The 17,018-nt window shown below is 39.3% G+C and overlaps 2 protein-coding genes across 2 annotated transcripts; one reads left to right on the forward strand and one right to left on the reverse strand.

Moving 5' to 3' along the window:
• Window positions 1-6,178: 6,178 nt before the first annotated feature.
• LOC125189778 (bidirectional sugar transporter NEC1-like) lies at window positions 6,179-7,787 on the reverse strand. The gene is made up of 6 exons (XM_048087013.2): window positions 7,691-7,787; window positions 7,533-7,569; window positions 7,198-7,408; window positions 6,953-7,114; window positions 6,688-6,807; window positions 6,179-6,596 (listed from the first exon to the last, which is right to left on the reverse strand). Exons 1-6 carry the CDS (start codon window positions 7,737-7,739, stop codon window positions 6,306-6,308), a joined length of 870 nt encoding a protein of 289 aa, XP_047942970.1. The 5' UTR covers window positions 7,740-7,787; the 3' UTR covers window positions 6,179-6,305.
• A 5,724-nt stretch (window positions 7,788-13,511) lies between these two features.
• LOC125186886 (GPI-anchored adhesin-like protein) lies at window positions 13,512-16,252 on the forward strand. Its single transcript, XM_048083370.2, has 2 exons — window positions 13,512-15,424; window positions 15,955-16,252. Exon 1 carries the CDS (start codon window positions 13,577-13,579, stop codon window positions 15,410-15,412), a length of 1,836 nt encoding a protein of 611 aa, XP_047939327.1. The 5' UTR covers window positions 13,512-13,576; the 3' UTR covers window positions 15,413-15,424; window positions 15,955-16,252.
• Window positions 16,253-17,018: the final 766 nt, after the last annotated feature.

The following is a 17,018-nucleotide window of genomic DNA, read 5'->3' on the forward strand; positions in this document are numbered from 1 at the left end:
CCAGGGGATAGAAGGAGAAATTCTCATAACCCGAAGCATCAGCAGCAGGAACTAACTATGCGATCGGTCCTAACATCCCAGGTGAGGATTGAGTGATCGAGCGAATCTAACAATTAGCAAGCAAATGGCTATCTGAACGAGCTGACAAACCGACTAGGTGGAAGAAGGGAAGAGGAGGATTTGGAGAGTGTAGACTATTGGATTGACCTTAAACTTGTGGGGACAACTACCCAAAAATCTGAACTAATTCATGCCTATGTGTTTTATTTTCCTTAAGTGTTTGTTCCTTTGTGTGTCGATAAGACGTCTAGGTCTAGTAGTTTTAGTTTTTTTTATGTCGGTCAGGGAATAACCATGCATTGAAATTCGCCTTATTTCTCTTTTTCTTGTCTTTATACTTGAGAACAAGTATGGTTTAAGTGTGAGCAGGTTGATAAGGCTAATTTCATGCATTGGTTAAGGGATAAATTCTGTGATTTCCCGGGTCTAACAAACCTTTTTGAGCCAGGTGTGTAGAGAAAATCGCCAACCCCCAGAAGAAGACAAATATCGCCTGGTGGAGGAAGCCGGCAGGAAAAAATAATCTGAACAAGGAAGAGCGCTAGACAAAAGAGCATCGAATCGAAGGGCAAAATGGGCATTACAAGAACAGTCTAGAAGCTATGTCCACTATAAAAAAGAGCATGCAATCAACCTGAAGGATCATCACTTTCAGCTCCTAGCTTAGTTTTCCAATTTTTCTCTACACACTCACACACTTGGGGGAAATCTTTAGGGGGGTTCTCATTTCATCGGAAGTTTGTGGTGCAACACCGTCTCCACGAAGGCGAAGAAACAATCGTCTTTTATTTTTCATTTTATTTCTCGTACTCGTCGAGTCCTCGCTGTTCGAGGCTCGGCCTTGTGTTGTTACTATCGTTGGATACTTCGTATTTTGCAATGGATATCGCTGCTTTTGTTTCGTTCATCTTATCGTGTTGTTTTTGGTTTGATTTGCTTATTATTGTTGGTTGATCTGAGTTTGGAGTTGTTTTGTAAGAAATTTCCTGTTGATCGGTTGAATCTACGTAAACTTGTGAGGATCAGAGATGGAAATGATGTTTGATTGTTGTGGATGGCTTGAATCCAGAGTGGATTAAGGATTAAGCGTCCCGTGGTTGGATCTGCTTGTTTTCGTTTCATTTAGTTGTTTAAGTTTTGTATTCTCGTCTTGCCTCGTCTAGTAGTCATAGGTATGCCTTAGTTTTGTTTGTTCTTCATTCCTGTCGGTTTAAATTTCGTTTAATTTGTGTCGATCTTCGTTTTGCTCTGTTTTTAGCTGGTTGTTTCGTGATAAATATTGGAGAAGATGATATCGCTGTTAGTTAGTCCTTTAGTTAGTTATTTTGCAGCTTTTCAATCGTACTCTACCTTTTCAGAAAATGGTCCCCGCGTCTAGTTTCTTTCCCAAGTCTAGGTTAATTTAGGAAGCTATTCGCTCGATCTAGTAGTTGTCTCACTCTATTTCGGTTAATATGCATGCTTTTATGTCTCTGCCTAGATCTAGCTGTCAGAGTAGAACATTTTATTTACCAAGTCTAGAAATTAAAGCTCAACCCCAAAAATTGTGTGGCATCAACCAAAAATAGTTCCCAAGTCTTTGAACATGTTTATTTACGCATTCATCTCTATGGATTCGATCTCTACTTCCCTGTACTAGTATTTTCTTAGCTAAAGCGGGTTGAGGGTTTTTGAAGGGGGAGTTAAGGTAGTGATTATGTGCCCAACGACAGGTAGCTCAAGGTTCTCTGAGTTCCTAGACCCAGTGTCTAGCGGATTTCCTGGACTGAGGGTTTTCTTTATTAATTTTTGAACACTCTTTCGCTGACCTTCAAACTCTAAACAACCAAAGTCACAGCTCTTCATTGAGCATGAAGAAAATTGAAAAGCTATCAATTTTCTCACTTCTACTTTTGAATAGTTGACTGGTTTTATTGATGGAATATGAATATGTAGTAAATTTCTAGCCTGCTTTGATTATGAAAATAGCTTATAATTCAAGTTTGTGACAAATCAAAAATTATGGCTCTTTGAATTGGGGATTTTATTTTGTCATAAATTTGTGTAATTTTAGTTTCATATTTATGCAATTGGAGTCATGGTATGATATTACAAGTATGATAGCGACAGAAAGATATGATTTTTGGGGATAATATAAGCTTATAACTTTACTTGAGATATTTTTGATTAATTTGTTGAAAACTAATTTTGGGGAGTTGTATAAAATTTGAAAATTATTTTAGCAACTAAAATAAAATGTGTGGATGAAGAGGTTTTAAACTTCATGTAGTAGGGTTTGAAATCATGTTACTTTTAAACAAAGAAAGTTATATTCCTAGTGAATTCAGATAATGTCAAGTTTGGTCTGCCTTGTTAATACAATATTTGTTGGAATTGTGATCGGGACAACTTACACCCCTCCCGCCCCTACAACTCAGGAGGAGTGACTTTCCCCTATAAATAAAACATCAAGCTTCATCAAAAGAGAGCTTCTTTTTGCAACATAATTCTCATAAATTAAAAGCTAGAGTACTTCATTGTGCAAGGAGTTGAAGAAGGATTCAAGAACATCAAGAACGACAAGGATTTAACCTACGAGTTTTATTTGCTTTAGTTTTATGTTCCAATTGTTTTCCCTTCAATCTATGTGTTTAGACTATTTCATTATGTGTAACTAAACTCATAGGATTCTTGGGATGTGTTAGTAACGACTTTGGTTATACAATTCCTTTTTCTATTTAATATCCATTTTATTTTTACTTTGTTTATTCCCTAAGTTATTTTTGACACTTCATGTCTGAGTGACACATTCTGTGTTGATTTCAACATAACTGGCTTCATAACTGTGAGAGAGTTCTAGCGAGTTAGGTCCACTTAGTAGACACTACAATTAGCTTCCTTTAAAACGGCACTGTTAATTGAGAGTGAGGACTTTTTAAGGGTCTTAGGAGCTTTTCGAAGTTACGAGTTAGGATTGACAACCCTAATGTTAGTAATCAACGTTTGCATCGCATGAGCATAAGGTAGGTGATTCGTCCTATCAAAAGCTGTGCTAGGATATTGTAGTTTGGAATTTGTGTAATCGTAACTGTGAACGCACATCCCTGGAATTCCCTTATCTCTATATTTTATCTCTGTGATTTATCTGCAAATAGTTGTTATTTTCTTTCTATTGCTTTCAGTTTTCAAAAGTTTTCAAAATCTTTCGGTTCTCCAGATAGTAATTGAGTTTTAGTAGAAGATAGACATTTTGTGTTTGTTTTCCCCGTGTTTGATATCCGGTACTAACCTTTAGCTATACTGTTGCTACTCTGAATATTTGCAGGTATTAGTAGTGCTAAAAAATAGTGCATCACCTGTGGTAATTGGCATATAGTATTTTTTTTGTCAAAACTTTCACGAAATTTAAGTCATGTCGTTGTCTATACTTAACTTTTGATTTTGTTTCAGCACGAGATAGGCTTTTGCAAGAACTTGTTCCAAGATTATACTCTAAAGATGAACATTGTTGTGGTAGTGAATTTTTTATCTTAGTGGGAAAGCCAAGTAAAATTCTGTTATGTAGTGCGTTAATGAATTAGAATTTATTTTGATATGTATTTGGTTGTTGATGAAGTGTTGTGGCCTAGTGGGCATGGATGCTGCCCAATCATTTCTGATTGTACACTCCATCAACAAGCCAAATCCATATCAGAATAAATTTTAATCTATTAACGTACTATATAACGGGGAATTTTACTTGGCTTTCCTACTGAGATGAAAAATTCACTACCACAAGATTTGTTGCCACAAGATTTGTTGGATTGAGTCATCGAAAAGACTTAGTACTATATAATTAGTTATCAAGAGAAAGAAAACTACATATAACGTGGAGGAGGCCGTGGCCGAGAGTTGTACATTGATGTCATCATGTGCTCATCCTTTGCATCCACTCGAGGTCATTCTTCCGATCAGCGTTATAAGCATCCCAACGCCTGGTTTGTCGATCAAAGTCATGTTGTATCACGCCTTGTAAGTCAACAAGCATTTATCTTTTTTAAAATTGGATGTAGGTTCATAAGATTTGGAAATTATGGTTCACGGCGTGGGCTACCAGTGGCACGGCGAAGTCGCCGGCGAGTGCAAGGCGGCAATTTGGTTGTCAAAATGATAAAATGGAAGGTGACGGTGGAAGAGAGAAATATGGTGTGAGAAAAGGTGAGAAGAGAGCAATACTTCTTTGAAACTAATTATACGTACCATTTTACTATTCACAATCTGAAATTAGTACAATGCTAGTATATTATACTCCCTCCGTCCCGCTTAAGATGACATGTTTTCCTTTTTAGTTTGTCCCAAAAACATTTCCTTTTTTGGAAACTTTCTCTCTCCAATTAATACACTCAATCACTTTTTTTCACATCTATTAAAATATTCATCTTTCTTTCTCTCTCTATTTTAATACTTACAATCACCTTTTCTCTCTCTAATTAAACACTTTAACCAATAACTCCTAAAATTTCGTGCCGACTAAAAAATGTGTCATCTTAGCCGGGACGAATAGAGTAATAATTGAGAGGAATGACTATTATGATTTAAATTTATAAGTTGTAGCGTATGGAGGAAGCTGACATGCATTCCCAGAATGCATAAGCATAACACCCTTAAATAAATATTCCCTCGGACGATTAAAAATTGTTTTTTACCACCCATAAAAAGTAAAATAAAAAAAATCATTTAATAACATATTTGAAAAAATGCTGTTAGTGAATAGAAGTAGATGTAGTGTATGGAGAAAGCTGAAGAAACACCAGGTGTTAGTTACACATTCCTAGAATGTGTAACAACCTTAACTACTTCCTCTAGTAAGTCATTCTTACTGTGAGCATAAATTTTAAAAAATATATAAAATAATAAGGTGAAAAAGTTAGTAGAATATGAGACTCATTTTTTTATATTGAAATTATATAAAATATGAGTGAAATGAGTTAGTGGAATGTGAGACCCACTTACCATTTATGGTAAAAAATGAAGTGTGACTCTTATTGTAGACGTACCAAAATGGCAAAGTGTGACTCTTATTATATGATGGAGGGAGTAAATTCTAAGGGTCGTTCGATAAGAAAGATGTGATATAAGAATATTTGCAAAGTAAGATAAGAAATGCGAGCTTCGTGTCAAGATAAGCTCGTAAGAAGGTTTTTTCATTTTTTTTTGGTAGACAACAAATGAGGCAGAAATGCTATCCGACCAAATTTGTGAGATACATATTCTAGTATTTTGAGGAAAAAATTGCGGGCTTGGATGAATTATAGAGGATAACACATGATTACATGATAGATTAACTATGATACCAAACACTTAGAAATACCCATATAAATATCTATATCTATGAATTACCTACTTATCAAACATCAAACGGGTCCTAAATAGATGAGTTACTAGAGTGTAATAAGAAATAAGTCAAAAAGATTAAAATATGATTTTAACTTTATCGATGTTATTGTTTAATGTTATATATATTTGTGAAACAAAAATTTAAAATTGGCGATATCTTCCAAATATTAAAACAAAGACACTTCAATTTAAATTTACTTCAGTTTCGGGGTTTCTATAAATTCATAGAAGTATGAATGGAAATAATCAAAGTATTTACAAATATAAAAAAGGGCAATTTAGTAAGAAAAAAATGAACTAATAAGAAAACCGGTTTAAATAAAATCGATTTAAAAATTAGGGATATTTTGTATATACAAATTTTGTCAAATTATCTTACTCTAAATTAAAATAATCAATCATGATACATTTATTGCAAATGTAAAATATTCAATTTTGTATATATAATGTTTGTTAATTTTTCACGTACTCTAAAATTTATGGTGCTAGAAATATGCAATCTTAGTATGTCACTTGGGGGAGGATTATATGAAACATTTCTTGGTCGCCATGGAATTTTAGAAATTATTAGTTAATGTGTTTAATTGGATAGAGAAAATATAGGTGTAAGAATTAAAATAGAGAAAGAAAGATGAATATTTTAGTAGGAGTGAGAAAAGTGATTGGTGTATCAATTAGAAAGAGGAAGTTTCCACAAAATGAATTGTGCAATCTTAGTTGGGACAAACTAAAAAAAAAAACATCTTAAATGGGACGGAGGGAATATAATATTATTCGTGTCATTCTCGAATAAATAGTCGTAAAAGTAAGATAAATAGAATGAAAGAATTGATTACATTGATTCATTATTCATTAAAATACTCTCCACATGAAATACCAAGACAACTACTTTAAAATAGCAGTTCCCTTGTTGAAATAATCTTGGTGCCCTTGTCAAAATCCATTTTCATTTCGTCATCATTTTTTAAGTCCGAAACATTTTCCTCAAGCGCAAAATTTGTGTCGACACCTTTCTTTACATTTGCATCAAAATTCATATTCATTTCAATATCATTTCCGGAATTTGAGGCAGTCTTCTCCACCTCAAAATTTGCTTGTACACATGATTGCTTTTTGTCTTTGTAGATGAAGTACAAGATCATTTGAGTAACTCCTAATAGAAGTCCCAAAATATTTGGCAACTGCAACAATATTAGCACGAGTCAAAAATTAAAACCAACATTTAATTTTTTGTAAAAGAAATATCGAAAGTAATTAATTTGTTACACTCACTGCAATGTAGTAGTCCCTGATGAAGAATCCATGGAAAAACCAAGTTGTAGCACAAAGGGAGAGGAAAAATGATAGTGCAAATGGCATGAACTCTACACTTCTTGTTCTAATAACTTGTCTCTATAAAGACATACAAAAAATTAACAAGAACTCATGCTTATTCATAATTAAAATAGAGTTTCAAAGTTGAGATGCTCGCAGCAACGAGCAGTTGATGCGAGTATCTTTGAAAAGAAAAATAATTTGTAAAAGAATATTAATTTACCATAACGCTTAAAGGAGCGGCAAATACAGCAATGTTGATAATGGCGCAAACCCATCCTACTAAAGTAACCCTCTTTGAGCCATGTACAACAAGTAGAGAAACTAACATGATCACTGCCAAACCTCCACCATTGAACAGGAGAATCCATCTCATTGTGAATAGCTGAATAAAAATTATCATCATTTTCAACCAAGAAACCGAAAGAGGGAGAGAGAGAGCTAGTTGTAATAGTAGTAGTATCTTACCTTGACCTTCTTTGGAGCATATAGTATATAGAGGAAGATGTAAAGTGCTTCAATCACACAACCAATACCATTAATGCTAACGATCATATAAGCATTTGTTTTAAGGTAAGCGTAGTAAAGCAACAACGATGCGCTGAAAAATGAGATCGAATACGGTATTGATTGAAACCCTTCCGACGATTTCTTCCTACAAATTCTGTAAAACGTTGGCCTGCGCATTAACATTACATCAGGGCTCGTTTGGTAAGGAAGAAAGATAAGACGAAGATGACTATCACTACACTAATTACAAAATAAAAACAAATAGTAATGCAATAAAATAAACTCTTTCTTACAGTGGCGCCAAGAATACGAGAAAAGATATTATATTGCCTGCAAAACAAGAGAATAAATTTCATAAATTATGGAGTATAATAATTATTCAATTAAATGTGATTTAATTGAATCGTTATCACAAAACGTTCATGAAAAACTTAAATAAATTAATTCTTACCCAAGAGGCCAAATATGATGGCTAATCTGTCAGCATTGAAAAAAGCCATTTTATTATCTTCTTTATTGAAGTACTGAGCACTAATTTATAAACACAAATGCGATGTATTATTAATTTCTCAAAATTATGCAAACTTATTTATAGTTGAGACTATTGTGTTTGCGTAGAGGCAATTCATGCATAAGTCGTGGCCTATAATTAATCACAATCATTTTACGTTGTTGATATACCAAAAAGGGGGGAATTATATACGATTATTTCATTTCCCCCCAAACATATGATTTTTATTGACATTAACCTAAACTTTTGTGTCATTAATTCATACCTAATAACCAAAATTTGGCATACTTTTTTGTGATTTATAAACTTACCAATAATCCATCTCACCTGGAAGTCACTGTTATCCTCTTTATCAACTCTCCCATGCTTCCAGTTCTTTTTAAATAATCTTATACATTTTTCTTCACCATTTTAATAATGAGTTATTTTAGAAGGTTTTTGCTCTCGAAGATTAATTAGTATGGCTAAAAGTCCCTAAATTTCCAGTTTGTGGAAATTAGTCCAAAAGTAATTATGTTGAACTAGACTAATGTCCTTTTTTGTGATGATTATAATTTTGGTGCAAAAGTGTTTGTAGATTAAGCTCTTTTAACAAAATATAATAAATTTCCCTTTCCCTTAACTATTAATTAGTAGTATAAATTTTTATCATCTCTGTTGGACATTTATTTTGCCTAGGAAATTTGCTATTTGTGAAAATTAGTTTGTTTTAAATTAATTAATCAAATGTATTTTTTTTCTTTTGTTAATTAGAGGAAAATTTCGCAACACTGCATACGTGCGTTATAAATTGATTCCGAATCGAACTTAATTATTTTTAGGAGTATATTATAAGAAATTACAGCAAAGTCAATATCATATCCAAACTCATCATATTCATACATGATAATACAAAAGTCAGAAGCCGGCCTGTGCCTACTATTCAATGGGCTTGTTGTGAATATTGTGAATATCGGTTTTTAATAAATCTTGATTCGAGTAAGAATAGATTATATGGAACATGTATAATAGTATTATACTAAGATCGTATAAAAGATCTAAACGTAATTTTAGAAATATGATTTTGAATTAGATTATTTATCATATTTTTACAATATATAGTAGTATGATTTATGATAAATTCTTTATTATGAGTTTAATGTTATAAAGAAAAATTATTAGAATTCTGAACTTTAATAGTATTAATTTGCTTAATTCCAATGACTATTAATTATACTTAATGACTAAGGTAACTTTTTCAAATTAAATAATATTAATAATATACGACGATTCATAATTTTACATTAAAATTCACTTTATAAATTATTAATTGAAAAAATAATTAATATTAAATAACTATAACTAGTAGTAATAGTACTACGATTCAGAATTTTAAAATAAGGTATTAGACCATTAATATCACGAATTTTTCTTAAGAACTTTAAACTGGATATAATATCACAAACTTTAATAGTTATTGAATTTTCTCCTCAGAATCTGTGGTTCGGACACGATTTTAGTTCCGATTTAGAACCTGAACCGAACCACGATTCTAGAAGTAATAGTTTCAGTTCCATTTAAATCTCACAGTTACGATTCGGAATCGTAACCCTCGGATTACGATTTCGTGGTTAACTGCCCGAACTGTAAACTTTGGGGATCTCTACCTTGATGACACATAAGAGCATCCACTATAATCGGCGAGCGACCGGCTAGCTGATTCCCAGCACTAGCCGGTCCGCTCGCCGAACCATTGCAACCGGCGAGAAATTCGGCGAGCGCTCGCCGATTATCAGGCGCTGGCCGATCCGCTCGCCGCCATTGTAGGCTGGCGATCGGCGAGCGATCGGCCAGCGGAAATATTTTTTTTTGTTAATTAAATTTTCGAAACACTATATACGCGATTTTCACGTCATTTTCATCTGCACCACTTGTTTTAATGAGTTTTCTCTCTCTCTTAATTTCTGTACAAGAGCAATAATGCGAAATGGATCACAACAACGAGTCTACTCCAGCGACGAGTGGGAATCAAACTCCCACAGTACCTGCGGGAGCGGGATGGGGGCAGATGGGCGGCGGGTACTACAGCATGTACCCTTGGCAGCAGATGATGCCGCAGGGCGGCGGGCAGGGGGTACCGGACATGCAACCCGGTATGCAGATGATGCCCGATTGGGGAGCCGGGATGCAGATGATATCACAGATCATGTCGAGGTGGCAGGCGGGGGTGCAGCCCGTGACGCCGGGGGAGGGGGGGGGGCAATGTCTATCACCCCACTCTTGATTTTTTGACTGCATCTTCCCACACATTGACCCCAATGGAGACTCAGTTCACTGGAGATGACACTTTCTCCATAGAGGAGTTGTTGGTACCGGGCGTTCGATACGAAGACACTCCCATTCAGACAGATAGAGTAGGTCAGGGGCGGGGGCAGGGTCTGGGCGCACCGAAGAAGAAGAAGAAGAAGAAGAAGAAGGGCAAAAAGGTGATAGGCGAGTCGTCGCATCCGGCTGATGACGACAGTGTACGGAGGAAGTGGACGGATGATGACAACGTCGCGCTGTCCAAGGCTTGGGTGTCTGTTTGTGATGATCCCCTCGTTTTGAACAATCAGAGGATCGTCAACATGTGGGCTAAAATTGCAGCATCCTACAAGAGGAACTGCCTGCATGGGAAGGCATACACCGGGGAGGAGTGCCGGAAGGGGTGGGAGCGAATCAGGGCTGCGGTCTCCCGATTTGCGGGGTTGTACACCAACGCCATCCGCATGAAGACCAGTGGCCATACTAACGAGGATTGCAGGAGGATAGCGGAGAAAGTCTTCCCCGTGCCGGGGCTATATAAGGAATTCACCTACTGGAACTGCTATCTGGTGCTGATGGATTCCGAGAATTTCCGGGCGGGTGTCGATGTTGCCTGGCTGAAGAAGCAGAGGCTGAACTATGCCGGTGATTACAGCGGCGGTTCCCACGACCTCCCCGAGGATGTTCCAGAGGAGCCGTCCCCTCCATCCTTCGCTCGCAGCACTCGCCCGATTGGTCAGAGGAGGGCGCAACGGACAGCGAGGGGAGTCGCCCAGGGGTCCAGGAGGTCCAGTCGGCAGACGAGCTCGCCTTCTACGCGCGTCAACAATCGCACAAACAGATGCACAAGATCTTGGCCGAATGGAGGGAGGCAACTGACCCCGTGGAGAAGAGGTTTCTTCACTCAATGCTCGAGAGTATGCGGGTCGATTTGGATACCTTCGCGGCACAGTTGGTGGGATCAGTCGCGGGCTCAGATGCCGGGGGTGCAGCCGGTGGCGGCGAGGATGGCGGCGACGGCGACGAGGAGTAGAGTGGAGCGGGGGCTCATATGTGGAAGCCTAGAATTTTTTATTATTATATAATTTTTTTTTTAGTTAATGTAATTTTTTTTATTTAAATAAAATTAACGAATTTTCCCGTATATGTGTCGTAAATTTAATTCCGTATTTTGTGTTTAATTCCGTAAATGTAGTTGTTTTTTTAATAGTGTTGATGATGTGGCTAGCCTATTGCTTGTCCAGTTGCTTGTCTGGCAGGAGAAATTTTAGAATTGGATAATGTGGCAGAAGGAGAAAATAGGCTGGCCTATTTACCATTGTGGATGCTTTAAAAGGCATCATACGAACTCCAATATTATTCATCCGCAATGGTCGGCGAGAGAGAAATCGGCTAGCGGTTCGGCGTGGGCTGGCCGATCGCTTGTCGCTGGCCGAAGCGCTGGCCGATCGGCTAGCCGCCATTGTGGCGGCCCGATCGGCCAGCGCCGATTTTTGATTTTTTATTTTTATTTTTTAAAAAAAAACCTATATAAACGCGATTTTCGTTTCATTTTCATTTGCACCACTTGTTTTAACGAGTTTTCTCTCTCTCTAACTTTCTGTATAAGAGCATCATCGAGCGATGGATCACAACAACGAGTCCAATCCAGCGACGAGTGGATCTCAGACTCCCACGGTACCTGTGGGATCTGGATGGGGGCAGATGGGCCCGGGGTTTAACATCCCTTGGAATCAGATGATGGGGATGATGGCTGGTGCGCCGGGGGGGGGGGGGGGGGGCGATGGGGGGGAACCAAGGGGGTATGCCGTGGGGGATGCCGGGCGGCGGGCAGGAGAGCGGCGGGCAGTCAGCGCCCGGGTGGGGGGGTATGCCCTAGATGCAGCAGCAGATGATGCTGCAGCAGATGATGGGGATGATGTGGCAGGGCGGGATGCAGGGGGGATGCAGCACGGTATGCATCCCGGGATGCGGGGGGGTGCAGGGGTCACCGGGAGGGGACACGGTATATCGGCCCTCGCTTGATTTTTTGATGGCTTCGTCTCACACGTCGACCCCAGTGGAGAAGCAGTTCTCTGGCGATGACCTTCTGTCATTGCATGATATGGGGATCGATCTCGGGGAAGATGATACTCCCGTTCCAGCGACGCGGGCCGCGCCGAAGAAAAAGACGAGGGGGAAGGGGAAGGGCAAGGCGGTCGGCGAGTCATCGCAGCCCCTGCCCCTGGCCGGAGGAAGTGGACGGAGGATGAGTACGCCGGGGTGGCCAAGGGGTGATTGGAGGTGTGCGACGATCCGCTGGTTGCGAACAACCAGCGGGCCGTCAACATGTGGTCGAAGATCAGAGCTGCCTATAGGAGGCACTGCCCGCACGGGAAGGACTTCAGCAACGAGGAGGTTCGGAAGGGGTGGAAGCGCACCAGGGCCGCGGTGGGCCGTTTTCCAAATTTGTACGCCAACGCCCTCCGTCAGCTCAGAAGTGGGCAGAATGAGGACGACGCCCGGAGGATAGCCGCGAGTCAGTTCCCCTTGGAGGGGAAGTATAAGGAGTTCACCTTCTGGGAGTGCTTCTTGTTGTTGAAGGACTCCGAGAAGTTCCGGGCGGGGTGCGACGCTGGGTGGCCGAAGAAGCAGCGACTGAACTATAGCGGCGACTACAGCGGCAGCAGCGGCGGATCCCACGACCTCCCCCCGGATGCTGAGGAGTTTCCATCCCCTCCTTCATTTACTGGTCGCCCCCGCCCGGTTGGACAGAAGCGGGCGCAGCGGGCTGCGAGGGGCGGATCCCCCCTATCGCCCCGCGAGGTCCAGTCCTCCGCCCTCCCACCCGCCCCACTCGAGCACACTCTCCATTCGCGTAACCAAACGCGGGCTCAGATGTACAAGGTCTTCCAAGAGTGGAAGAACGCCACTGACCCCACGGAGAAGATGTTTCTTCACGAGATGCTCGAGAGCATGCGTGTTTATTTGGAGATCGCGAGGGCACGGTTAGGGGGTTCCGACGTGGGCTCAGATACCACGGGTGGCGGCAGCGGCGGCGGCGGCGGCGACGGCGACGGCGAGGACGACGGCGATGGCGATGGCGATGAGGAGTAGAGAGTGGCGGGGCTCGTGTGTTGAAGCCCTTTTTTTTTAAAAAAAAAATCATGTACTTTTTTTTAAAATCTTTGTACTTTTTTTTAATGGAATGGATTATTTTTCCCGTATATGTGTCGTAAATTTAATTCCGTATTTTAATCGTAATTTTAATTCCGTAAAATGTAGTATATTTTGAATTATTTTTATTGCGGCTGGCCTATGGCTGGCCTAAATCTGATGTGGCAGGTGGATTTTTTAGTATTACTAACGTGGCAGGGAAGAGAATGGCTGGCCTATTGCTAGCCTATGGCTGGCCTAAGCACCATTGCGGATGCTCTTAACAACCTATATTCTTGTACTGTTGTGAGCTCAACGGTCACTAAGCAAAAGACCATAAAAGAAAGTGTAACTGTTTGAAATTTGAATCAAAATTTGCAGCCATCAAAAACTCTACTATGTCTGATAATGGAGGCTCAGAAAACAGGGTTGAGCTTGAAGCAGAAGAAGAGCGACAAGCAACGTTTCAAGAAGAGAAGCCCCCTTCAAAATCTCAACTCCATTCATTTTCCCAAATCCAACACTGAAATTACCTCAAACCAATCTTCTGCTGCTGCTCCTCGAAATGGGTCTTTGAGAATTTTACTTTCCTCAAACTCATCTTCTGATGCTTCATTGCCTTCCTCTTCTTCTTTGGTGAGAAAGCCCAGATCTTTGCCCAAAGTAGGAAGCAATTTCCATCTGAAATCGTTCAGATCGAAGGAGAATGAGTTTCCCAGGAAACCCGTTTCCGATAAACCCAAGCGGAAGCAGCAGCTCTTTGTCGGGAGGGGAAATGGCAAATCTAAGACAAATCCCATTTCTAAAACTGCTCAAATGTCGAAGATTTCTTGTGGTCGGGGGAATGCAGTGAAGAAGGGTTGTGAAGAATTGGAGGAAAAGAAGTTGAGGAGATCTCGAGAAATTGGATTGAGTGAACCGCCATTCATGAGTTTAAATCCAGTGGGGAGCTCAGGTATTCGACGAAATGCCGCAGAGGAGTCGGATTCGAGAACAGCAAATGGTGGGAATGGCAGCGCTACTTCCGTGAAAACGCCTCCCGTGGAGATCTCAGTGTCTCCTGAAATCCAATCCAATATGATGGTTTTGAAATCAGCTGCAACTCCGGTTTGCTACGGTACAGGCCACCTTCTATCTGGGGTCACTGATAAGAGGAAGTGCCGGCGAAGAGGGAGTTTGCGAGGAGCTTGTGAGAAGGTTAATCTCTTTAATGAGGTGAATGATGAGGATGTGGTCGGTGATTTGCAGGATCCTTTGATTCCTTTGCCTAGTGAGGCTTCGGTGCGCTGGCTGTTGTCTCCGTGCAACGAGGGGGGCGAGGATCAGGGAAGTGAATCGAAGAATAAGCTTGAAGAGTGTTGTGGTAATTACTCTCTCTCGCCTTCGACATTATGTGGAAATGTATGTGAGTTAGGATGTGAAGACAGTGAGTTTAGAGGTAGTGGTAGTATAGATGATGTAGCAAATCGAACGAAAGCTGGAATTTTTAAGCTTTCTCGTCAACAAAATTCTGATCGTGACGATAAAATCAGTGATGCTTTGTTTGTTGCTACCCCCAATTCGATTTCTAACGGTAACAATGTCAGCTTAGGGGAGGGGAATAGTTCAGTAGTCTCTTTAGGTTGTTTGAGTAGTGGAAATCTCATTCAGACACCGAACTCTGAGTGTAGCTCGTATGAGTATATTCGAGGGTCAAATGTGGAGGCGAATCAGATGAGTATTGTCCAGTTTGAGCTTGATTCGATAACAGAATCTCTAGATGCAGTGAGCTTCTCATCTAGATGTGAGAGTTTCCCATACGCAGCATTTGATTCATCTTCTCGTTCTGCTGTCCCCATTCAGCTCGAGAAAAATGTTTGTTCTTCGGATTCGAGTTCCACATTAGCGAACTTAAGAATGAACGAGATCAGGATATCCTGGAGAGATGGGATAGAGTGCAGCATTGACGAGCGCGATGAGTTTGATTGCTTCCCATGCGTGTCAGATGAAGAGATTGGGGGTTCTTATCAGCAGCTCAAACCATACAGAATGTCTCATTCATATAAAGAAAAAGATCTGTGGATGGATAATGATGCATCACCCATTCGTCTTGAGTACGAACCTTGCATTTGTGCAGCACGCAAGGATAAGGCAACCAGGGATGGAATAGACGCGTGTGCTGAGTCAATATGCACCAATGGGGGTGGCTTGGCTGTCTCTTGTGACTCGGATTGGGAAAATATCCAGGACACTCGGGTCAAGTAGTCACAACTGCAAGTAAGTTGATTCATACTTTTTCTCAGATTTAGCATTGCAAGAGAGCTTGATTTCACTTTTACTACAGCTAATGTCCTCTGTGCCTGAAACTGTTTTTGCAAAGTTTATAATGAAATGTGAGGAGATACTCATACGATGAAATAGATATATACGTGCTGGGATATGATGAGTTGATAACTATCTTAAATTGATAACTGACAACTATGTCAACAATCTACAACACGAAAACATTTGTATGCCAACACAAAGACATTTGTATGCCAACTAAATGTAGATGACATACATATGTCTACGTTATTACTTGTCTACGTTATTACATATGTCTACGTTATTACTTGTCTACGCTATTATCAACTACATTGATATGCTGTTCTACTCGTTGGTGCATTTGGTGCAGAAGAAAACCTTCATGTCTAATCTTTGAATATCTTTGGCATTTTAGTTTTTGTGAGTTATAAGGGTAAATGGTTATGTATTAACAAGAGAACTCATTTGTTGCCTGATTAAGTTGTGTGTTGTTTCTATAACAGGACATGGGCCAAAAGCGATTTGACATCGTCTCTGAGCAAAAAAGAAAGCAAGTGAAGTGCAGTCCTCGTTAAGCAGCAAGTGGCTAATAGATCCCTCTAACTCTATGTCAGTTCATAGAAACGCACCTTTACCATATCATCGCCTTCTTTCTTACCGTTGTTTACCTTATTTTCGTCTCTTGGACTGTAAATCCAAGTTTTAGCAGCAATGTACAATATTTGAACCAGCTCGTTGAGGAAGAGGATATATTGAAGCAATTCATTTCTTCATTGAGATGCAAATGCATCTGTTGTTTAACTTGAATCTACTTTACTGTTGTTCTTGTTGAATTTAACCCTTTATTAGGAACAATAGCCCTAATTAAAACGACAACTAATAGTATATCGATAATCGAATCATATTCGGCTTGAGCAACCATCATACATTTACAAATATTGAAAAAGTCCCCACCATTGAAAAAGTTAAATTAATAATAAAAGGACAAGAACATACTATTAAACTGAAAAAAAAAAAAGTTCAAAGATTTAGTAAAAGAAAAGTATGATTTTTTCGCCTTCAAGTAGTACTACATCTCCAAGTTTTGAATAAATGTACAAGTGTTTTTTATCACTCAAATAAAAGAAAATCAAAAATTATTTCACGTGTTTAGATAATATCAAGATGATTCAAGCAACAGGTTAAACATAGCTATCAAAGTATTACTACTATAATTTTATCTAATCTTATGGGTTTCCATCTCAGGTAGCCATGGTCTGAATTAGTAAACTACTTACAATGACAATCACAAAAGATTATTCTTCCATCGTGACTCAGCACACAGAACAAATCCCATTAATGGAGAAGATCAAATTGATTTTTTATAAGAAAATGTTCTATCCGAAATGGTCAATCATGTGTTTTCTCTTTGAGCATTTTATGTTATAGTACTAATAATAATAATCACTTTTCTAAAAGCAAACTGAGGTAAACAATTGTCACATTATTACTCAAATAGAAGTGAGAATTGTTATTTTTAAGAACATTATATATATTAACTGCGCTTTTTTCGGAACAATAGTCACTT

Source organism: Salvia hispanica, chromosome 5 (assembly GCF_029641045.1).
Source record: "Salvia hispanica isolate PSC_SH4W2 chromosome 5, Shi_PSC_v1, whole genome shotgun sequence".
NCBI lineage: Eukaryota > Viridiplantae > Streptophyta > Magnoliopsida > Lamiales > Lamiaceae > Salvia > Salvia hispanica.

Bases quoted from the DNA above. Each gene is read 5' to 3' on its own strand.
- LOC125189778 (XM_048087013.2), bottom strand. From the start codon at position 7,739: ATGGCTTTTTTCAATGCTGACAGATTAGCCATCATATTTGGCCTCTTG. The intron at 7,409-7,532 runs GTAAGAAAGAGT...GTTAATGCGCAG, and splicing joins CTCGTATTCTTGGCGCCACT to GCCAACGTTTTACAGAATTT. The intron at 6,808-6,952 runs GTAAATTAATAT...ATGTCTTTATAG, and splicing joins CCGCTCCTTTAAGCGTTATG to AGACAAGTTATTAGAACAAG.
- LOC125186886 (XM_048083370.2), top strand. From the start codon at position 13,577: ATGGAGGCTCAGAAAACAGGGTTGAGCTTGAAGCAGAAGAAGAGCGAC.